Below are 24,063 nucleotides of genomic sequence, written 5' to 3'. Positions count from 1 at the left end.
TGTATTCGATATTATATAGCATGAATGGTTAACACTAATCAATCAACCGTGTGAATTTCTTTACATTATTTCTTTACATAGCGTAAATCATTAAATAATATAACTTATGTGAGCAATCTTGCTATTTGCGTCCAGATCTCGTGTAGAATCTAATTATGAAAATAATTTTATTTTTAACATTGAAACATTTAAATTTATCAAGAAGATATCAAAGTATACAGATGGATTAATGAAAAAATATTATATAAAGAACATTTTAATGTGATTAGTTTATTGAACCTAAAAGGAATATTAGGTGCGTGTGTTAAATGAAAGATAGAGTTATTAATATTTTCTGATTAATCAAGGAATTTCTAGATGCAAATAACATATGTGTTCACATAAAATCACAAATTACAAACAAACTTAAGCATGTATGAGATTTTTCGATAAAATATTTGCAATTTGATATAAATCGTAAGTCGTCTTTGAACTTCTTGTTAATTAAATGAAACAACACTTTAAAAATACTGAGTGCGCTGCTACTTGAAACTTTTTGTTACTTAGAGCCATCATTTTTGTGCTGTCATTCTTTAAAAAATGCATCTCTATCGTATGGAAAATTTTATGGAAAAATTGGATTAAATATTAGTATTGGCATAATATATAAAATTTGATCATGCGGTTTTGTAATCTTTTGAAAACCTTGATGTATAAAATTTATTAATCATTCAAAATAAGGGTTTCGTTTTGCGAAAAAAACGTACAATACGCAATTTCGCTAAAAAAACATTTAGCTAGCAATTTCGACCTTTGACTCCACTCAAGACGTCACTTTTTTAATTTTGCGGTATCATATTTTTGGAAAATCTTTATGAATATTATATAAAAAGTCTCTTTAATATCTATATTTCATATTTTTATCGATTTTTAAAGTTTTGGCGAAAAGTATTCAATTATTTTTGCTATTTGGTCGGGTAAATGTCAGATTTGCGACATTTTCTGATATGATATTCAGATTCTACGTTGATAATAATGCTTATAGAACCCTCTTGCTATTGTGTCAAAATTGCGAAACCGATAGCAAAAATATCTCGCAATATCAAAATTGAGATATTGAGTGAATTATGCATTATAGAGATTAAAAATCTGATTTGTGAAAACATCTCATCAGTTTCTAGCTAATTCAAAAATCTTTACTATCTTATTCGATTAAAATGAAAAGGGAATAGTTTCATTATGCTTTAAATGACAGCCTTATAATATAATCATAGTTTTTGCTCAATATGCAGCATTTTTTTTTCGAAATCTATGGTCAATGTCCTAAATACTGATTGCTTTGCATTCATATCTCTTACATTTTCTATACCCACATCACTATTCATTGCTATTCCTATCTTTTTCATTTTTGTTTGTTTCTCATAATTTCTCAAAAAACATGATAACTTGATATTTGTAAATATCATACTTTATAACGTAAATAAGAACTTGACCTATTAAGAAAAGCAGTAATGAAAAGAAAATCTGAAATTCATAAAAATTACAAGTTTCTGATGACAATTAGCTTAATTAAACCAGGTACAAGATTATATAATTGTATTTTCTATCCAATTATCCATATAATATCTTATCCAGAAAAAATAACTTGATCAATACCAAATGATTTTTTAACTAGTAAATAAAGTATTTTCTTTACACACACATTGTATATCATAGTTTTTTTTTTTTGGTTTCGCAAAACATCCAAAAACAAATATGCTATAAAAGTGACAATTTTAGCAAAACGAAACCCTTATTCTATATGCATTATTATCAACGTAGAATCCGAATATCATATCAGAAAATGTCGCAAATCTGACATTTACCCGACCAAATAGCAAAAATAATTGAATACTTTTCGCCAAAACTTTAAAAATCGATAAAAATATGAAATATAGATATTAAAGAGACTTTTTATATAATATTCATAAAGATTTTCCAAAAATATGATACCGCAAAATTAAAAAAGTGACGTCTTGAGTGGAGTCAAAGGTCGAAATTGCTAGCTAAATGTTTTTTTAGCGAAATTGCGTATTGTACGTTTTTTTCGCAAAACGAAACCCTTATGGTATAAATTAAACACCCATATAATACAATAATTGGTAACAAATAATGGTTTTCATTTTTAAGATTAAATGAAGACGAAAAATGATGCTGAAATAGTGAAGTACTTCACATGTACCTTTTAATCTGTATTCGATATTATATAGCATGAATGGTTAACACTAATCAATCAACCGTGTGAATTTCTTTACATTATTTCTTTACATAGCGTAAATCATTAAATAATATAACTTATGTGAGCAATCTTGCTATTTGCGTCCAGATCTCGTGTAGAATCTAATTATGAAAATAATTTTATTTTTAACATTGAAACATTTAAATTTATCAAGAAGATATCAAAGTATACAGATGGATTAATGAAAAAATATTATATAAAGAACATTTTAATGTGATTAGTTTATTGAACCTAAAAGGAATATTAGGTGCGTGTGTTTAAATGAAAGATAGAGTTATTAATATTTTCTGATTAATCAAGGAATTTCTAGATGCAAATAACATATGTGTTCACATAAAATCACAAATTACAAACAAACTTAAGCATGTATGAGATTTTTCGATAAAATATTTGCAATTTGATATAAATCGTAAGTCGTCTTTGAACTTCTTGTTAATTAAATGAAACAACACTTTAAAAATACTGAGTGCGCTGCTACTTGAAACTTTTTGTTACTTAGAGCCATCATTTTTGTGCTGTCATTCTTTAAAAAATGCATCTCTATCGTATGGAAAATTTTATGGAAAAATTGGATTAAATATTAGTATTGGCATAATATATAAAATTTGATCATGCGGTTTTGTAATCTTTTGAAAACCTTGATGTATAAAATTTATTAATCATTCAAAATAAGGGTTTCGTTTTGCGAAAAAAACGTACAATACGCAATTTCGCTAAAAAAACATTTAGCTAGCAATTTCGACCTTTGACTCCACTCAAGACGTCACTTTTTTAATTTTGCGGTATCATATTTTTGGAAAATCTTTATGAATATTATATAAAAAGTCTCTTTAATATCTATATTTCATATTTTTATCGATTTTTAAAGTTTTGGCGAAAAGTATTCAATTATTTTTGCTATTTGGTCGGGTAAATGTCAGATTTGCGACATTTTCTGATATGATATTCAGATTCTACGTTGATAATAATGCTTATAGAACCCTCTTGCTATTGTGTCAAAATTGCGAAACCGATAGCAAAAATATCTCGCAATATCAAAATTGAGATATTGAGTGAATTATGCATTATAGAGATTAAAAATCTGATTTGTGAAAACATCTCATCAGTTTCTAGCTAATTCAAAAATCTTTACTATCTTATTCGATTAAAATGAAAAGGGAATAGTTTCATTATGCTTTAAATGACAGCCTTATAATATAATCATAGTTTTCGCTCAATATGCAGCATTTTTTTTTCGAAATCTATGGTCAATGTCCTAAATACTGATTGCTTTGCATTCATATCTCTTACATTTTCTATACCCACATCACTATTCATTGCTATTCCTATCTTTTTCATTTTTGTTTGTTTCTCATAATTTCTCAAAAAACATGATAACTTGATATTTGTAAATATCATACTTTATAACGTAAATAAGAACTTGACCTATTAAGAAAAGCAGTAATGAAAAGAAAATCTGAAATTCATAAAAATTACAAGTTTCTGATGACAATTAGCTTAATTAAACCAGGTACAAGATTATATAATTGTATTTTCTATCCAATTATCCATATAATATCTTATCCAGAAAAAATAACTTGATCAATACCAAATGATTTTTTAACTAGTAAATAAAGTATTTTCTTTACACACACATTGTATATCATAGTTTTTTTTTTTTTTTGGTTTCCCAAAAACATCCAAAAAAAATATGCTATAAAAGTGACAATTTTAGCAAAACGAAACCCTTATTCTATATGCATTATTATCAACGTAGAATCCGAATATCATATCAGAAAATGTCGCAAATCTGACATTTACCCGACCAAATAGCAAAAATAATTGAATACTTTTCGCCAAAACTTTAAAAATCGATAAAAATATGAAATATAGATATTAAAGAGACTTTTTATATAATATTCATAAAGATTTTCCAAAAATATGATACCGCAAAATTAAAAAAGTGACGTCTTGAGTGGAGTCAAAGGTCGAAATTGCTAGCTAAATGTTTTTTTAGCGAAATTGCGTATTGTACGTTTTTTTTCGCAAAACGAAACCCTTATGGTATAAATTAAACACCCATATAATACAATAATTGGTAACAAATAATGGTTTTCATTTTTAAGATTAAATGAAGACGAAAAATGATGCTGAAATAGTGAAGTACTTCACATGTACCTTTTAATCTGTATTCGATATTATATAGCATGAATGGTTAACACTAATCAATCAACCGTGTGAATTTCTTTACATTATTTCTTTACATAGCGTAAATCATTAAATAATATAACTTATGTGAGCAATCTTGCTATTTGCGTCCAGATCTCGTGTAGAATCTAATTATGAAAATAATTTTATTTTTAACATTGAAACATTTAAATTTATCAAGAAGATATCAAAGTATACAGATGGATTAATGAAAAAATATTATATAAAGAACATTTTAATGTGATTAGTTTATTGAACCTAAAAGGAATATTAGGTGCGTGTGTTAAATGAAAGATAGAGTTATTAATATTTTCTGATTAATCAAGGAATTTCTAGATGCAAATAACATATGTGTTCACATAAAATCACAAATTACAAACAAACTTAAGCATGTATGAGATTTTTCGATAAAATATTTGCAATTTGATATAAATCGTAAGTCGTCTTTGAACTTCTTGTTAATTAAATGAAACAACACTTTAAAAATACTGAGTGCGCTGCTACTTGAAACTTTTTGTTACTTAGAGCCATCATTTTTGTGCTGTCATTCTTTAAAAAATGCATCTCTATCGTATGGAAAATTTTATGGAAAAATTGGATTAAATATTAGTATTGGCATAATTGTTGCATGCTAAGATCAGTCATAATGTAAACCTCTCAATTTTATTGTCGTGGGAAGTATCTCAATTCCTTCAAAAAAATTGAAAAACTATTTAATTTTAAAAATATAATACTTTTAATTAGTTAATTCATTGGAGATATTTTTTAAAAATCACTTTTGATAATACTTTTGAGAACTTTAATTAAAAAAATATATTCAAAAATATCCAGGATATCAAGAGGGAATTGTTCCTTATGAGGTATATAGTTATGATGTATACCTCATAAGGAACAATTCCCTCCTTAAAACGAGAAAACTTGTTCGAAATTGTTTATCATTTCGAACAAGTTTTCTCGTTTTTAATAAGAAACTAAAGGCTATGAGGCACTGATTATATATTAGTGCCTCACAGCCTTTAGTTTCTAATAGATAGCTGGGAAACTTTCTCCAAATGATAAGTTATTCAGAGAAAGTTTCCCAGCTATCAAGAGGGAATTGTTCCTTATGAGGTATATAGTTATGATGTATACCTCATAAGGAACAATTCCCTCCTTAAAATCGTAGACATTTTTATACTTATTAATCAACCATTCAAAATCATATTCCTCTGAAAAGTTATTTTATTAAAAATTTAGAATTTTAATAAATATAGAGTTTGAATTTCATACAATACCTATATATTTTCAATAATGGAATTTGAAAACCATTCTCAAAAGTTCTCAGAAAACCTTTTTTTCATTAATTTTAAGAAATCTGAGTATTAAATTAAGTGATAAATTCGTTTGACACTACTTTAATTTAAATTCAAAAAATTATATGTGCTTCTTAAAAATGACTCAAAAAATTTATATAAATAATATATAATATTAAAAATCCCACACATTTTTACTACATAATCGTACTTCCTCGACGATTAATTTTCACTCAATTTCTATCGTTGACCGAACTTAGCATGCAACATAATATATAAAATTTGATCATGCGGTTTTGTAATCTTTTGAAAACCTTGATGTATAAAATTTATTAATCATTCAAAATAAGGGTTTCGTTTTGCGAAAAAAACGTACAATACGCAATTTCGCTAAAAAAACATTTAGCTAGCAATTTCGACCTTTGACTCCACTCAAGACGTCACTTTTTTAATTTTGCGGTATCATATTTTTGGAAAATCTTTATGAATATTATATAAAAAGTCTCTTTAATATCTATATTTCATATTTTTATCGATTTTTAAAGTTTTGGCGAAAAGTATTCAATTATTTTTGCTATTTGGTCGGGTAAATGTCAGATTTGCGACATTTTCTGATATGATATTCAGATTCTACGTTGATAATAATGCTTATAGAACCCTCTTGCTATTGTGTCAAAATTGCGAAACCGATAGCAAAAATATCTCGCAATATCAAAATTGAGATATTGAGTGAATTATGCATTATAGAGATTAAAAATCTGATTTGTGAAAACATCTCATCAGTTTCTAGCTAATTCAAAAATCTTTACTATCTTATTCGATTAAAATGAAAAGGGAATAGTTTCATTATGCTTTAAATGACAGCCTTATAATATAATCATAGTTTTTGCTCAATATGCAGCATTTTTTTTTCGAAATCTATGGTCAATGTCCTAAATACTGATTGCTTTGCATTCATATCTCTTACATTTTCTATACCCACATCACTATTCATTGCTATTCCTATCTTTTTCATTTTTGTTTGTTTCTCATAATTTCTCAAAAAGCATGATAACTTGATATTTGTAAATATCATACTTTATAACGTAAATAAGAACTTGACCTATTAAGAAAAGCAGTAATGAAAAGAAAATCTGAAATTCATAAAAATTACAAGTTTCTGATGACAATTAGCTTAATTAAACCAGGTACAAGATTATATAATTGTATTTTCTATCCAATTATCCATATAATATCTTATCCAGAAAAAATAACTTGATCAATACCAAATGATTTTTAACTAGTAAATAAAGTATTTTCTTTACACACACATTGTATATCATAGTTTTTTTTTGGTTTCGCAAAACATCCAAAAACAAATATGCTATAAAAGTGACAATTTTAGCAAAACGAAACCCTTAATTTACTCCAATGATTAAAGAAAAAAAAAAAGAATGATATCAATTTTTTTATTCATGAATTACATCCAAAAAAGAATCATAAATAAGCACAATATCTTATAAGCTTTAATATTTTAGCATCGTTAAAATCTTCTTGTTTTCAAAATTGATTGACCAAAAATGTAAGTATAACCAATTTCTATTATATAATCCTTCTATAAAATATTAATAAACTTTGTTTCACAATTCTTTTGTCCAGATTATTAGTTTTCAAGCAAATTTTAATTCAAAACACATTGATATCACAATATCATGAAATCATTACATATCAATAAATTTTACAAACATTGTTTAGAGCAATATACTATAAAAATTAAAATTTAGAGACTTTCATTAGTCGTTCATAAAAAATTTTGTAATCTCTAATTTTCGGTTTTTTCCTGGAGATAGATTTGTTTTCATTCAGTGAAAATATACTAATTCTATGCATGAGTCCATGCGAGTATATATAGCTACAATCTTTTTTAGATTGAGAGATAGAAGCACTTAAACCAAACCAAAATTGAAGACTTAAAATTTTTATTCTTTAAACGCTCCGATAATATCAACATATCTTTATTCTAATGGCAAAAGAGTATAATAGCCATGTTAGGAACTAAGCAGAGATTTATAAAATATTAACTTTTTATTATAGAAAATTGGGAGATAAAGCTTGCATGTCAAAAAAAAATTATTAAATTTATACTAAGAAATCCTTATTAATTTTGTCATCGCTTGCTGTTTCCTTACTGCCTTTGGCTTTGCAAACAATAATAGTGACAATAAGGGCGATAATAACAACTACACCGATAATGACGCCAACGATGATCCACACCTTAGATGAGATTCCTTTCTTTCCATTATTTGATTTGGAGTCATTGTTGCCTGATTCACCTGATCCATTTGTGCTTGATGTTGAGTCTCCTGAAGATTGTGTATTCGGTGTTGGCTTTGGTGTTGGAGTTGGTGTTTTATATGGATCTTGAAGTTGGACTGAATTTGGATCGAATGGATCAGCAACAAAATTCATTTCATGAAGTTTAACTGTTCTGCAGAATATTTCTGGATGGACACAATATGCTGCTCTTAACACATAACCATAGCTGGCAGGAATATAATAATAGAATGCTTGACCGACATTGCTCTTATTGCATGTGATTGTGGTTGTTTTTTCAAATGTAGTTACATTCATCGTGTAACTATCATATTTGTTGCATTTATATGTTCCACAAACATCGTATACATTTCCATACTCAGATGCTCCAGGTAAAATTGCTTGACCATCTGGGCAACTATTGGAAGGATATGTTACATTGATGAAGTCAAAAATATATTTGTTGTATTGAAAATCTGCTTTCAACGGATTATAAAACTCATAACGTGCTGGACCACAATATTGTTGATAGTTAATGAATTGGCTTGGACATGAAATTTCAGAATCAGCTTTTAATGGAAGCCAACTTCCCCATGTCTTGAAGTTGAAGCCTGTGGCACCAAGATTGTCACCATTTGGTTTCTTCATGTAGTGATCGGGGAAAACTTTAGATGGAGGACCTGTTGCAAAGTCATTGATTGGTTGGCCACCAATTGTTGATTCTGGATTACCCCAAACAAGTGGTTGTGCATATCTCCAATCACACTTGTAATTTCCTGTATCTTGTAATATTGCCATCACTGCATCTGTAAGTCTCTCAAATGGACCTGATGCATCAGACATCGAACTTCCTGTCATTAACTCTGAATAGAAAGCACGTCCTTCAAGGTGGGAACCGGCTGTTCCGTAACCGCCACCGTCTTCAATTTCGATACCTGATGGACAACTGTGAGTTCCATTTGAGAATGTTTCAACACCATATCGTTTCTTCGCGAAGATGTGAGAATAAGGAGTTGTTAAGAATGTGAAAGACTTCTTGTGTATTGTAAGTTGACATGTTGGATTGTTATATGGTTGTGAGTTCTCATAAGGATGATACCAAGAAAACATTGAATCAGTAACACCAAGTGCATGACAAATTTCATGAATTAAAACTTGGAAGAACCAACGTTGCCATGTTGATTCGCTTTGAGTATTGTCTGGTATTTGCTTCGTATTTAAGTATACAATGCCACTGATTGGACGACTATAGACAGAATCATAATCAGTAGGGCCAGCCATTGCAAGAGGACTATCACTACCGAAATTCCTAAGAACAACTGGTAATATTAAATCATAGCCTGTATAACTTTTCTTTGGAGAGTATGTAAAAGAGTTCGATGAAGAAGTCTCCATTGTAATTGGGCCTGAAACAGGTATTACTTTAAGCAACTTCTCTAAATATATTCTAACATTATCCAATGTCCTTAAAAGATTCGCTTTTCGTGACGCATTTAAAAAATCTTCTTCTGTACATGTAATTGTGCCGTATCTCCATGAAATTTGTTGTCCGATACTTTTACATTTAAGATCATCATCGAGTTCACCTGTGATGAAATCTGTAACAATTTTAATACGAATGTTTTGCCATGAAGATTCTTGCAATTTTCTCTTTTGATGCTTTATTGAAGAAGGATCTATTTTTGGAACGAGCCAATCTTCATTCTCATTATGCATGCATCTAAATTCATGAGAATTGGCTAAAAAAAGCAACAAAAACATTATAAAATTGAATTTGTTGCATACCTTCAAAAAATGCGGAAGTGTTATGGCTTGTTCAATTCAATATATTAAACAATATTTGCTTGAATATATCGAACAACAATTTTTACAACCTTTGAATTTCAAATGGGATGTATCGTAAATTATATCCGAGTTCATATTAATATTCGATTTCATTAAATTATCTTTTTAGACGAATATCATTCAATTTTTTTGAAGGTAAAAATTTTAATATAAATGGAACAAACAAACCTTTTTTTATAAATTTGCATAATTCAATTGTTCAATTTAAACAAAAAATTGTATTTATGATAATCGGTTGTTGATTAAATAGTAAATTTACTATATTGGTATACAAATTATTAAAAATTAATTGATCGTTGTCATAAAAGTTACATTCTGTCAAATCAGTCACTCTTGTCTTGACGATGTGCTATTGATAAGTACATCTCACTTCCTTACGCAGTCAGCAACTATGTAGTATAGTATTTTTAATCACATTTCACTTATTTTTTCTCTCTTATTCATTTAAATTTAATGTTCATTTGAAATCATTATTTTGTCGATATAGTTTATGTAGTGCATACCTTTGGGCAAATAGTTAGAAATTTTCTTAATCTTAAAACATTATTTTATCATAAGTTGAGTTAAATGTTATATACCATATAATTAGACATATAACCAACATTTCAAATGAAAATTATTAATTTTATCTCTATGTAGTGTAGTTCAATGCATAAATCGGATTTGTTCAAAGTGATTAATATGATTCCTGCAAACGTTTGCTTGGACATGAATTTTCAGAGTCTTTCATAAGAGCTGGTGAAGACTCCCATGTCTTGAAGTCAAAACCTGATTCACCAAGATTGTCACCGGTTGGTTTCTTCATGTAATGAGATGGAAAAACTCGAGATGGATATTTTGTTTTGACATAAATAATTGATATTTTATTATAAATCATAATTCATTTTAGTTAACGCATCATAAATTAAATAAAAGGTCAAAAAAAGATAATTCAAACAAATAAATCTTGATCATGATCACTGGACGTCTCTTTACTACCTTTGACCTTGCACACAATAATGGTTACAATAAGGATTATCAGAATAACAGCCCCAACCGATGCACCAATGATGATCCACATCTTGGTTGAGAGTCCTTTCTTACCTGAATCTGACTTAGAATCATCGGATTCACTTGGTTCATTTGGATCAGGTGTTGGTTCTATTTGGGAGCTCAGCGCAGGTGTATTTGGTGTTGGAGATGGCGTTTTATATGGATCTTGAAGTTGGACTGTGTTTGGATCGAATGGATCTGCAACAAAATTCATTTCATTAAGTTTAACTGATCTGCAGAATATTTCTGGATGAACACAATATGCTGTTCTTGGATATGAAATAAATGAGGAAGGCACTTCGTAAGAAAAAGCTGCACCAACATTGCTCTTATTACATTCTATAATAGTTGTTTTTCCGAGAGTTGTTACGTTCAGTGTAAAGCTATCATATTTATTACATTTGTATGGAGCACATAATTCAAAAACATTGCTAAATTGAGTGGCTCCAGGCAAAATTGCTTGACCATCAGGACAGCTATCTTGGGGATATGCAACATTTATATAGTCATAAAGATATCTCTTTGCAGGCAAATCAGCTTTTGATGGATTATAAAATTCATAACGAGCCGGACCACAATATTGCTGATATTTAATGTCATTACTTGGACATGAAATCTCAGAGTCTTTCACAACACTCGACGAACTCCCCCATGTTTTGAAGTCAAAACCCGTTCCACCAAGATTGTCACCGGTTGGTTTCTTCATGTAGTGATCGGGGAAAACTTTAGACGGAACACCTGTTGCAAAGTCATTGATTGGTTGGCCACCAATTGTTGATTCTGGATTACCCCATACAAGTGGTTGTGCATATTTCCAATCACACTTGTAATTTCCTGTATCTTGTATATTGGCCATCACTGCATCTGTAAGTCGTTGAAATGGCCCTGATGCATCAGACATCACAGTTCCCGTCATTAAATCTGAGTAAAAAACACGTCCTTCAAGGTGGGAACCAGATGTGCCTTCACCACCACCGTCTTCAATTTCGATACCTGATGGACAACTGTGAGTTCCATTTGAGAATGTTTCAACACCATATCGTTTCTTCGCGAAGATGTGAGAATAAGGAGTTGTTAAGAATGTGAAAGACTTCTTGTGTATTGTAAGTTGACATGTTGGATTGTTATATGGTTGTGAGTTCTCATAAGGATGATACCAAGAAAACATTGAACCAGTAACACCAAGTGCATGACAAATTTCATGAATTAAAACTTGGAAGTACCAACGTTGCCATGTTGACTCACTTTGTGTATTATCTGGAATTTTCTTTGTATTTAAGTATATAATTCCACTAATTGGACGCTTGTATGTTCTTTCATAACCAGTTGGACCAGCCATTGCAAGAGGACTATCACCACCGAAATTCTTAAGAACGACTGGTAATATTAAATCATAGCCTGTATAACTTTTCAATGGAGAATACGTAAAAGTATATGAACCAGCCGAATCCATAGTAATCGATCCTGTAACGGGTATCACTTTGAGTAACTTCTCTATATATATTCTAACATTATCCAATGTCCTTAAAAGATTCGCTCTTCGTGAAGCATTTAAAAAATCATCTTCCGTACATAGATGTGTCCCACGCTCCCATGAAATTGTTTGCCCAACGGTCTTACATTTAAATTCATCATCGAGTTCCCATGTGATAAAGTCTGTGACGATTTTAATACGAATGTTTCGCCATGAAGATTCTGTTAATTTTCTCTTTTGATGCTTTATTGAAGCAAGATCTATTTTGGGAACAAGCCAGTACTCATTTTCATTATGCATACATTGAAATGCGTGTGAATTCGCTAGAACAAACAAGAAAAACATTTGAAAAAAATTGAAATAATTGATTTAATTGAATAATTTCAATTAAACTTCAAAAAATAATCATTCAATTATTCTTGATAATTTGTCAATTAAATATATTATTGATTTGTGTTATAATTTGTTTATTTTTAAATTTCAATTATCCGATAAAAATGACAATTTTTAATGGTTAATTATATATCATCTTTACATATTGCAAAAGAAGTAATATAAGTATTTACTTAAGGGTTTCGTTTTGCGAAAAAAACGTACAATACGCAATTTCGCTAAAAAAACATTTAGCTAGCAATTTCGACCTTTGACTCCACTCAAGACGTCACTTTTTTAATTTTGCGGTATCATATTTTTGGAAAATCTTTATGAATATTATATAAAAAGTCTCTTTAATATCTATATTTCATATTTTTATCGATTTTTAAAGTTTTGGCGAAAAGTATTCAATTATTTTTGCTATTTGGTCGGGTAAATGTCAGATTTGCGACATTTTCTGATATGATATTCAGATTCTACGTTGATAATAATGCTTATAGAACCCTCTTGCTATTGTGTCAAAATTGCGAAACCGATAGCAAAAATATCTCGCAATATCAAAATTGAGATATTGAGTGAATTATGCATTATAGAGATTAAAAATCTGATTTGTGAAAACATCTCATCAGTTTCTAGCTAATTCAAAAATCTTTACTATCTTATTCGATTAAAATGAAAAGGGAATAGTTTCATTATGCTTTAAATGACAGCCTTATAATATAATCATAGTTTTTGCTCAATATGCAGCATTTTTTTTTCGAAATCTATGGTCAATGTCCTAAATACTGATTGCTTTGCATTCATATCTCTTACATTTTCTATACCCACATCACTATTCATTGCTATTCCTATCTTTTTCATTTTTGTTTGTTTCTCATAATTTCTCAAAAAACATGATAACTTGATATTTGTAAATATCATACTTTATAACGTAAATAAGAACTTGACCTATTAAGAAAAGCAGTAATGAAAAGAAAATCTGAAATTCATAAAAATTACAAGTTTCTGATGACAATTAGCTTAATTAAACCAGGTACAAGATTATATAATTGTATTTTCTATCCAATTATCCATATAATATCTTATCCAGAAAAAATAACTTGATCAATACCAAATGATTTTTTAACTAGTAAATAAAGTATTTTCTTTACACACACATTGTATATCATAGTTTTTTTTTTTTTTGGTTTCGCAAAACATCCAAAAACAAATATGCTATAAAAGTGACAATTTTAGCAAAACGAAACCCTTATTCTATATGCATTATTATCAACGTAGAATCCGAATATCATATCAGAAAATGTCGCAAATCTGACATTTACCCGACCAAATAGCAAAAATAATTGAATACTTTTCGCCAAAACTTTAAAAATCGATAAAAATATGAAATATAGATATTAAAGAGACTTTTTATATAATATTCATAAAGATTTTCCAAAAATATGATACCGCAAAATTAAAAAAGTGACGTCTTGAGTGGAGTCAAAGGTCGAAATTGCTAGCTAAATGTTTTTTTAGCGAAATTGCGTATTGTACGTTTTTTTCGCAAAACGAAACCCTTATGGTATAAATTAAACACCCATATAATACAATAATTGGTAACAAATAATGGTTTTCATTTTTAAGATTAAATGAAGACGAAAAATGATGCTGAAATAGTGAAGTACTTCACATGTACCTTTTAATCTGTATTCGATATTATATAGCATGAATGGTTAACACTAATCAATCAACCGTGTGAATTTCTTTACATTATTTCTTTACATAGCGTAAATCATTAAATAATATAACTTATGTGAGCAATCTTGCTATTTGCGTCCAGATCTCGTGTAGAATCTAATTATGAAAATAATTTTATTTTTAACATTGAAACATTTAAATTTATCAAGAAGATATCAAAGTATACAGATGGATTAATGAAAAAATATTATATAAAGAACATTTTAATGTGATTAGTTTATTGAACCTAAAAGGAATATTAGGTGCGTGTGTTAAATGAAAGATAGAGTTATTAATATTTTCTGATTAATCAAGGAATTTCTAGATGCAAATAACATATGTGTTCACATAAAATCACAAATTACAAACAAACTTAAGCATGTATGAGATTTTTCGATAAAATATTTGCAATTTGATATAAATCGTAAGTCGTCTTTGAACTTCTTGTTAATTAAATGAAACAACACTTTAAAAATACTGAGTGCGCTGCTACTTGAAACTTTTTGTTACTTAGAGCCATCATTTTTGTGCTGTCATTCTTTAAAAAATGCATCTCTATCGTATGGAAAATTTTATGGAAAAATTGGATTGAATATTAGTATTGGCATAATATATAAAATTTGATCATGCGGTTTTGTAATCTTTTGAAAACCTTGATGTATAAAATTTATTAATCATTCAAAATAAGGGTTTCGTTTTGCGAAAAAAACGTACAATACGCAATTTCGCTAAAAAAACATTTAGCTAGCAATTTCGACCTTTGACTCCACTCAAGACGTCACTTTTTTAATTTTGCGGTATCATATTTTTGGAAAATCTTTATGAATATTATATAAAAAGTCTCTTTAATATCTATATTTCATATTTTTATCGATTTTTAAAGTTTTGGCGAAAAGTATTCAATTATTTTTGCTATTTGGTCGGGTAAATGTCAGATTTGCGACATTTTCTGATATGATATTCAGATTCTACGTTGATAATAATGCTTATAGAACCCTCTTGCTATTGTGTCAAAATTGCGAAACCGATAGCAAAAATATCTCGCAATATCAAAATTGAGATATTGAGTGAATTATGCATTATAGAGATTAAAAATCTGATTTGTGAAAACATCTCATCAGTTTCTAGCTAATTCAAAAATCTTTACTATCTTATTCGATTAAAATGAAAAGGGAATAGTTTCATTATGCTTTAAATGACAGCCTTATAATATAATCATAGTTTTTGCTCAATATGCAGCATTTTTTTTTCGAAATCTATGGTCAATGTCCTAAATACTGATTGCTTTGCATTCATATCTCTTACATTTTCTATACCCACATCACTATTCATTGCTATTCCTATTTTTTTTTTGTTTGTTTCTCATAATTTCTCAAAAAGCATGATAACTTGATATTTGTAAATATCATACTTTATAACGTAAATAAGAACTTGACCTATTAAGAAAAGCAGTAATGAAAAGAAAATCTGAAATTCATAAAAATTACAAGTTTCTGATGACAATTAGCTTAATTAAACCAGGTACAAGATTATATAATTGTATTTTCTATCCAATTATCCATATAATATCTTATCCAGAAAAAATAACTTGATCAATACCAAATGATTTTTTAACTAGTAAATAAAGTATTTTCTTTACACACACATTGTATATCATAGTTTTTTTTTGGTTTCGCAAAACATCCAAAAACAAATATGCTATAAAAGTGACAATTTTAGCAAAACGAAACCCTTAATTTACTCCAATGATTAAAGAAAAAATAAAAAGAATGATATCAATTTTTTTATTCATGAATTACATCCAAAAAAGAATCATAAATAAGCACAATATCTTATAAGCTTTAATATTTTAGCATCGTTAAAATCTTCTTGTTTTCAAAATTGATTGACCAAAAATGTAAGTATAACCAATTTCTATTATATAATCCTTCTATAAAATATTAATAAACTTTGTTTCACAATTCTTTTGTCCAGATTATTAGTTTTCAAGCAAATTTTAATTCAAAACACATTGATATCACAATATCATGAAATCATTACATATCAATAAATTTTACAAACATTGTTTAGAGCAATATACTATAAAAATTAAAATTTAGAGACTTTCATTAGTCGTTCATAAAAAATTTTGTAATCTCTAATTTTCGGTTTTTTCCTGGAGATAGATTTGTTTTCATTCAGTGAAAATATACTAATTCTATGCATGAGTCCATGCGAGTATATATAGCTACAATCTTTTTTAGATTGAGAGATAGAAGCACTTAAACCAAACCAAAATTGAAGACTTAAAATTTTTATTCTTTAAACGCTCCGATAATATCAACATATCTTTATTCTAATGGCAAAAGAGTATAATAGCCATGTTAGGAACTAAGCAGAGATTTATAAAATATTAACTTTTTATTATAGAAAATTGGGAGATAAAGCTTGCATGTCAAAAAAAAATTATTAAATTTATACTAAGAAATCCTTATTAATTTTGTCATCGCTTGCTGTTTCCTTACTGCCTTTGGCTTTGCAAACAATAATAGTGACAATAAGGGCGATAATAACAACTACACCGATAATGACGCCAACGATGATCCACACCTTAGATGAGATTCCTTTCTTTCCATTATTTGATTTGGAGTCATTGTTGCCTGATTCACCTGATCCATTTGTGCTTGATGTTGAGTCTCCTGAAGATTGTGTATTCGGTGTTGGCTTTGGTGTTGGAGTTGGTGTTTTATATGGATCTTGAAGTTGGACTGAATTTGGATCGAATGGATCAGCAACAAAATTCATTTCATGAAGTTTAACTGTTCTGCAGAATATTTCTGGATGGACACAATATGCTGCTCTTAACACATAACCATAGCTGGCAGGAATATAATAATAGAATGCTTGACCGACATTGCTCTTATTGCATGTGATTGTGGTTGTTTTTTCAAATGTAGTTACATTCATCGTGTAACTATCATATTTGTTGCATTTATATGTTCCACAAACATCGTATACATTTCCATACTCAGATGCTCCAGGTAAAATTGCTTGACCATCTGGGCAACTATTGGAAGGATATGTTACATTGATGAAGTCAAAAATATATTTGTTGTATTGAAAATCTGCTTTCAACGGATTATAAAACTCATAACGTGCTGGACCACAATATTGTTGATAGTTAATGAATTGGCTTGGACATGAAATTTCAGAATCAGCTTTTAATGGAAGCCAACTTCCCCATGTCTTGAAGTTGAAGCCTGTGGCACCAAGATTGTCACCATTTGGTTTCTTCATGTAGTGATCGGGGAAAACTTTAGATGGAGGACCTGTTGCAAAGTCATTGATTGGTTGGCCACCAATTGTTGATTCTGGATTACCCCAAACAAGTGGTTGTGCATATCTCCAATCACACTTGTAATTTCCTGTATCTTGTAATATTGCCATCACTGCATCTGTAAGTCTCTCAAATGGACCTGATGCATCAGACATCGAACTTCCTGTCATTAACTCTGAATAGAAAGCACGTCCTTCAAGGTGGGAACCGGCTGTTCCGTAACCGCCACCGTCTTCAATTTCGATACCTGATGGACAACTGTGAGTTCCATTTGAGAATGTTTCAACACCATATCGTTTCTTCGCGAAGATGTGAGAATAAGGAGTTGTTAAGAATGTGAAAGACTTCTTGTGTATTGTAAGTTGACATGTTGGATTGTTATATGGTTGTGAGTTCTCATAAGGATGATACCAAGAAAACATTGAATCAGTAACACCAAGTGCATGACAAATTTCATGAATTAAAACTTGGAAGAACCAACGTTGCCATGTTGATTCGCTTTGAGTATTGTCTGGTATTTGCTTCGTATTTAAGTATACAATGCCACTGATTGGACGACTATAGACAGAATCATAATCAGTAGGGCCAGCCATTGCAAGAGGACTATCACTACCGAAATTCCTAAGAACAACTGGTAATATTAAATCATAGCCTGTATAACTTTTCTTTGGAGAGTATGTAAAAGAGTTCGATGAAGAAGTCTCCATTGTAATTGGGCCTGAAACAGGTATTACTTTAAGCAACTTCTCTAAATATATTCTAACATTATCCAATGTCCTTAAAAGATTCGCTTTTCGTGACGCATTTAAAAAATCTTCTTCTGTACATGTAATTGTGCCGTATCTCCATGAAATTTGTTGTCCGATACTTTTACATTTAAGATCATCATCGAGTTCACCTGTGATGAAATCTGTAACAATTTTAATACGAATGTTTTGCCATGAAGATTCTTGCAATTTTCTCTTTTGATGCTTTATTGAAGAAGGATCTATTTTTGGAACGAGCCAATCTTCATTCTCATTATGCATGCATCTAAATTCATGAGAATTGGCTAAAAAAAGCAACAAAAACATTATAAAATTGAATTTGTTGCATACCTTCAAAAAATGCGGAAGTGTTATGGCTTGTTCAATTCAATATATTAAACAATATTTGCTTGAATATATCGAACAACAATTTTTACAACCTTTGAATTTCAAATGGGATGTATCGTAAATTATATCCGAGTTCATATTAATATTCGATTTCATTAAATTATCTTTTTAGACGAATATCATTCAATTTTTTTGAAGGTAAAAATTTTAATATAAATGGAACAAACAAACCTTTTTTTATAAATTTGCATAATTCAATTGTTCAATTTAAACAAAAAATTGTATTTATGATAATCGGTTGTTGATTAAATAGTAAATTTACTATATTGGTATACAAATTATTAAAAATTAATTGATCGTTGTCATAAAAGTTACATTCTGTCAAATCAGTCACTCTTGTCTTGACGATGTGCTATTGATAAGTACATCTCACTTCCTTACGCAGTCAGCAACTATGTAGTATAGTATTTTTAATCACATTTCACTTATTTTTTCTCTCTTATTCATTTAAATTTAATGTTCATTTGAAATCATTATTTTGTCGATATAGTTTATGTAGTGCATACCTTTGGGCAAATAGTTAGAAATTTTCTTAATCTTAAAACATTATTTTATCATAAGTTGAGTTAAATGTTATATACCATATAATTAGACATATAACCAACATTTCAAATGAAAATTATTAATTTTATCTCTATGTAGTGTAGTTCAATGCATAAATCGGATTTGTTCAAAGTGGGCGCGGTTCAATTTTAACGACATTTTTTAACGCGATACGAGCGTAAGTCCATAGAATGTGTTTTGAGGGAAACTATAAAAATCCAAAATAGAGGTAAGTGCGCCATTATTACCTGCGAAGTTACATGGAATAAATCGAAGAGTAAGTACAAGATGATCTTGCATCTTTCCAAGTAAATGAAATTTATTAAAATTAAGATGATAATATTCATTTATAGTATGTGTATGATGTTTTTTCAAAATTTCTTCAAATAAAATGCAATGATAATTTTTGAATAATTTTTTTCTTGTGTATATTTCATTTTTTATTAGTGAAAATATTCATTACATCAATAAGGAAAGCACAATCCAAATTCATATTAGTTAAATTAATATACGACCAAAAGTGCTTACTCTTAAACAACCGTCGGATTTCCGGGTGAAATCGTGACACACTTTCGTCTTTCGTAGGCAGTGGTGGTTGTTACAAAAGGTAACTTCGAATGTAGCGTGAAATCTGCAAAAAAAATTCTGAAATTTGAATGGAGAACACAAAAATTGAATAGTTTACGTCAATAAAAAAGAGAAAAATGAAGCCAATGTGTCTCGAACCTAGGACTTAGAGCAGCAATCCCACTGTTTATCCCATTACACTACACGCATCTCTCACCTCAGTGAATGAGATCAACTATATGATAACTTTGTCCCCATTATATTCTTGTGGAAAAGTGACAAATAGCAACTTTGACCCTCTCTCTGCATTTTATTTGAAGAAATTTTGAAAAAACATCATACACATACTATAAATGAATATTATCATCTTAATTTTAATAAATTTCATTTACTTGGAAAGATGCAAGATCATCTTGTACTTACTCTTCGATTTATTCCATGTAACTTCGCAGGTAATAATGGCGCACTTACCTCTATTTTGGATTTTTATAGTTTCCCTCAAAACACATTCTATGGACTTACGCTCGTATCGCGTTAAAAAATGTCGTTAAAATTGCCCACACGCCGTTCAAAGTGATTAATATGATTCCTGCAAACGTTTGCTTGGACATGAATTTTCAGAGTCTTTCATAAGAGCTGGTGAAGACTCCCATGTCTTGAAGTCAAAACCTGATTCACCAAGATTGTCACCGGTTGGTTTCTTCATGTAATGAGATGGAAAAACTCGAGATGGATATTTTGTTTTGACATAAATAATTGATATTTTATTATAAATCATAATTCATTTTAGTTAACGCATCATAAATTAAATAAAAGGTCAAAAAAAGATAATTCAAACAAATAAATCTTGATCATGATCACTGGACGTCTCTTTACTACCTTTGACCTTGCACACAATAATGGTTACAATAAGGATTATCAGAATAACAGCCCCAACCGATGCACCAATGATGATCCACATCTTGGTTGAGAGTCCTTTCTTACCTGAATCTGACTTAGAATCATCGGATTCACTTGGTTCATTTGGATCAGGTGTTGGTTCTATTTGGGAGCTCAGCGCAGGTGTATTTGGTGTTGGAGATGGCGTTTTATATGGATCTTGAAGTTGGACTGTGTTTGGATCGAATGGATCTGCAACAAAATTCATTTCATTAAGTTTAACTGATCTGCAGAATATTTCTGGATGAACACAATATGCTGTTCTTGGATATGAAATAAATGAGGAAGGCACTTCGTAAGAAAAAGCTGCACCAACATTGCTCTTATTACATTCTATAATAGTTGTTTTTCCGAGAGTTGTTACGTTCAGTGTAAAGCTATCATATTTATTACATTTGTATGGAGCACATAATTCAAAAACATTGCTAAATTGAGTGGCTCCAGGCAAAATTGCTTGACCATCAGGACAGCTATCTTGGGGATATGCAACATTTATATAGTCATAAAGATATCTCTTTGCAGGCAAATCAGCTTTTGATGGATTATAAAATTCATAACGAGCCGGACCACAATATTGCTGATATTTAATGTCATTACTTGGACATGAAATCTCAGAGTCTTTCACAACACTCGACGAACTCCCCCATGTTTTGAAGTCAAAACCCGTTCCACCAAGATTGTCACCGGTTGGTTTCTTCATGTAGTGATCGGGGAAAACTTTAGACGGAACACCTGTTGCAAAGTCATTGATTGGTTGGCCACCAATTGTTGATTCTGGATTACCCCATACAAGTGGTTGTGCATATTTCCAATCACACTTGTAATTTCCTGTATCTTGTAATATTGCCATCACTGCATCTGTAAGTCGTTGAAATGGCCCTGATGCATCAGACATCACAGTTCCCGTCATTAAATCTGAGTAAAAAACACGTCCTTCAAGGTGGGAACCAGATGTGCCTTCACCACCACCGTCTTCAATTTCGATACCTGATGGACAACTGTGAGTTCCATTTGAGAATGTTTCAACACCATATCGTTTCTTCGCGAAGATGTGAGAATAAGGAGTTGTTAAGAATGTGAAAGACTTCTTGTGTATTGTAAGTTGACATGTTGGATTGTTATATGGTTGTGAGTTCTCATAAGGATGATACCAAGAAAACATTGAACCAGTAACACCAAGTGCATGACAAATTTCATGAATTAAAACTTGGAAGTACCAACGTTGCCATGTTGACTCACTTTGTGTATTATCTGGAATTTTCTTTGTATTTAAGTATATAATTCCACTAATTGGACGCTTGTATGTTCTTTCATAACCAGTTGGACCAGCCATTGCAAGAGGACTATCACCACCGAAATTCTTAAGAACGACTGGTAATATTAAATCATAGCCTGTATAACTTTTCAATGGAGAATACGTAAAAGTATATGAACCAGCCGAATCCATAGTAATCGATCCTGTAACGGGTATCACTTTGAGTAACTTCTCTATATATATTCTAACATTATCCAATGTCCTTAAAAGATTCGCTCTTCGTGAAGCATTTAAAAAATCATCTTCCGTACATAGATGTGTCCCACGCTCCCATGAAATTGTTTGCCCAACGGTCTTACATTTAAATTCATCATCGAGTTCCCATGTGATAAAGTCTGTGACGATTTTAATACGAATGTTTCGCCATGAAGATTCTGTTAATTTTCTCTTTTGATGCTTTATTGAAGCAAGATCTATTTTGGGAACAAGCCAGTACTCATTTTCATTATGCATACATTGAAATGCGTGTGAATTCGCTAGAACAAACAAGAAAAACATTTGAAAAAAATTGAAATAATTGATTTAATTGAATAATTTCAATTAAACTTCAAAAAATAATCATTCAATTATTCTTGATAATTTGTCAATTAAATATATTATTGATTTGTGTTATAATTTGTTTATTTTTAAATTTCAATTATCCGATAAAAATGACAATTTTTAATGGTTAATTATATATCATCTTTACATATTGCAAAAGAAGTAATATAAGTATTTACTTAAGGGTTTCGTTTTGCGAAAAAAACGTACAATACGCAATTTCGCTAAAAAAACATTTAGCTAGCAATTTCGACCTTTGACTCCACTCAAGACGTCACTTTTTTAATTTTGCGGTATCATATTTTTGGAAAATCTTTATGAATATAAAAAAAAAAAAAAAAAAAAAAAAAAAAAAAAGGGCAGTGGGGCTTCCAGGCACTTCGTGCCTTCTAGCCCCGAAGATGTTTAGTATAAATGAAGTTTTTATTCGGAAAATTGTTAGTCTTCTTGGTCGAAAACATTATATAATGTTTCACTTTTCACAAATTATATATGTTTTCATGTTTTGTCAAGACTTCTTCGTAAATGTTTTGTCAAGACTTCTTCGTAAATGTTTTGTCAAGACTTCTTCGTAAATGTTTTGTCAAGACTTCTTCGTAAATGTTTTGTCAAGACTTCTTCTTCGTAAATGTTTTGTCAAGACTTCTTCGTAAATGTTTTGTCAAGACTTCTTCGTAAATGTTTTGTCAAGACTTCTTCGTAAATGTTTTGTCAAGACTTCTTCGTAAAATCAGACAAAAATATATTTTAGGTGAAGAGGTGAGATTTCACCTGTTTTTTCACCTCATTTCTCACCTCTTGAATTTTCATGAAATTTACACCAAAAATATATTTTAGGTGAAGAGGTGAGATTTCACCTGTTTTTTTCACCTCTGAATTTTCACTCTTTGAATTTTCATGAAATTTACACCAAAAATATACTACTAGGGTCATTTACGAAGAAATCTCAACAAAGTCTTTACGATGAAATCTTGACAAAACATAGACAAGAAAGTTCATGAGAAATTAGATGAAGAAGTCTTAACAAAGTCTTTACGAAGAAATTCATGAAAATTCAAGAGGTGAGAAATGAGGTGAAAAAAGAGGTGAAATCTCACCTCTTCACCTAAAATATATTTTTGGTCATTTACGAAGAAGTCTTAACAAAGTCTTTACGAAGAAATCTCAACAAAGTCTTTACGAAGAAATCTCAATAAAACATCTGTCACTTTTCAGG

At 29.8% G+C, this 24,063-nt stretch overlaps 3 protein-coding genes across 3 annotated transcripts, besides 1 other annotated feature; all 3 read right to left on the bottom strand.

Annotated features, from left to right (window-relative positions):
• Positions 1 to 7,854: 7,854 nt before the first annotated feature.
• On the bottom strand, positions 7,855 to 8,346 carry TVAGG3_0488220 (regulation of choline O-acetyltransferase protein; the record flags this gene model as incomplete). The annotated part of the gene is made up of 1 exon (XM_051236090.1): positions 7,855 to 8,346. The coding sequence occupies one exon, from the start codon at positions 8,344 to 8,346 to the stop codon at positions 7,855 to 7,857; it is 492 nt and encodes a 163-aa protein (XP_051093914.1).
• An 8,581-nt stretch (positions 8,347 to 16,927) lies between these two features.
• TVAGG3_0488210 (regulation of choline O-acetyltransferase protein) lies at positions 16,928 to 17,419 on the bottom strand (the record flags this gene model as incomplete). The annotated part of the gene is made up of 1 exon (XM_051236089.1): positions 16,928 to 17,419. The coding sequence occupies one exon, from the start codon at positions 17,417 to 17,419 to the stop codon at positions 16,928 to 16,930; it is 492 nt and encodes a 163-aa protein (XP_051093913.1).
• Positions 17,420 to 20,383: 2,964 nt separating this feature from the next.
• On the bottom strand, positions 20,384 to 22,860 carry TVAGG3_0488200 (regulation of choline O-acetyltransferase protein; the record flags this gene model as incomplete). The annotated part of the gene is made up of 1 exon (XM_001291419.2): positions 20,886 to 22,805. The coding sequence occupies one exon, from the start codon at positions 22,803 to 22,805 to the stop codon at positions 20,886 to 20,888; it is 1,920 nt and encodes a 639-aa protein (XP_001291420.2).
• A 315-nt stretch (positions 22,861 to 23,175) lies between these two features.
• Positions 23,176 to 24,063: part of a mobile genetic element that runs on past the window's edge.

Source organism: Trichomonas vaginalis, chromosome II, assembly GCF_026262505.1.
Source record: "Trichomonas vaginalis G3 chromosome II, whole genome shotgun sequence".
Classification (NCBI taxonomy): domain Eukaryota; phylum Parabasalia; order Trichomonadida; family Trichomonadidae; genus Trichomonas; species Trichomonas vaginalis.
Note: the sequence above shows the minus strand (reverse complement) of the source record. Positions and strands in the feature narration are given on the sequence as shown.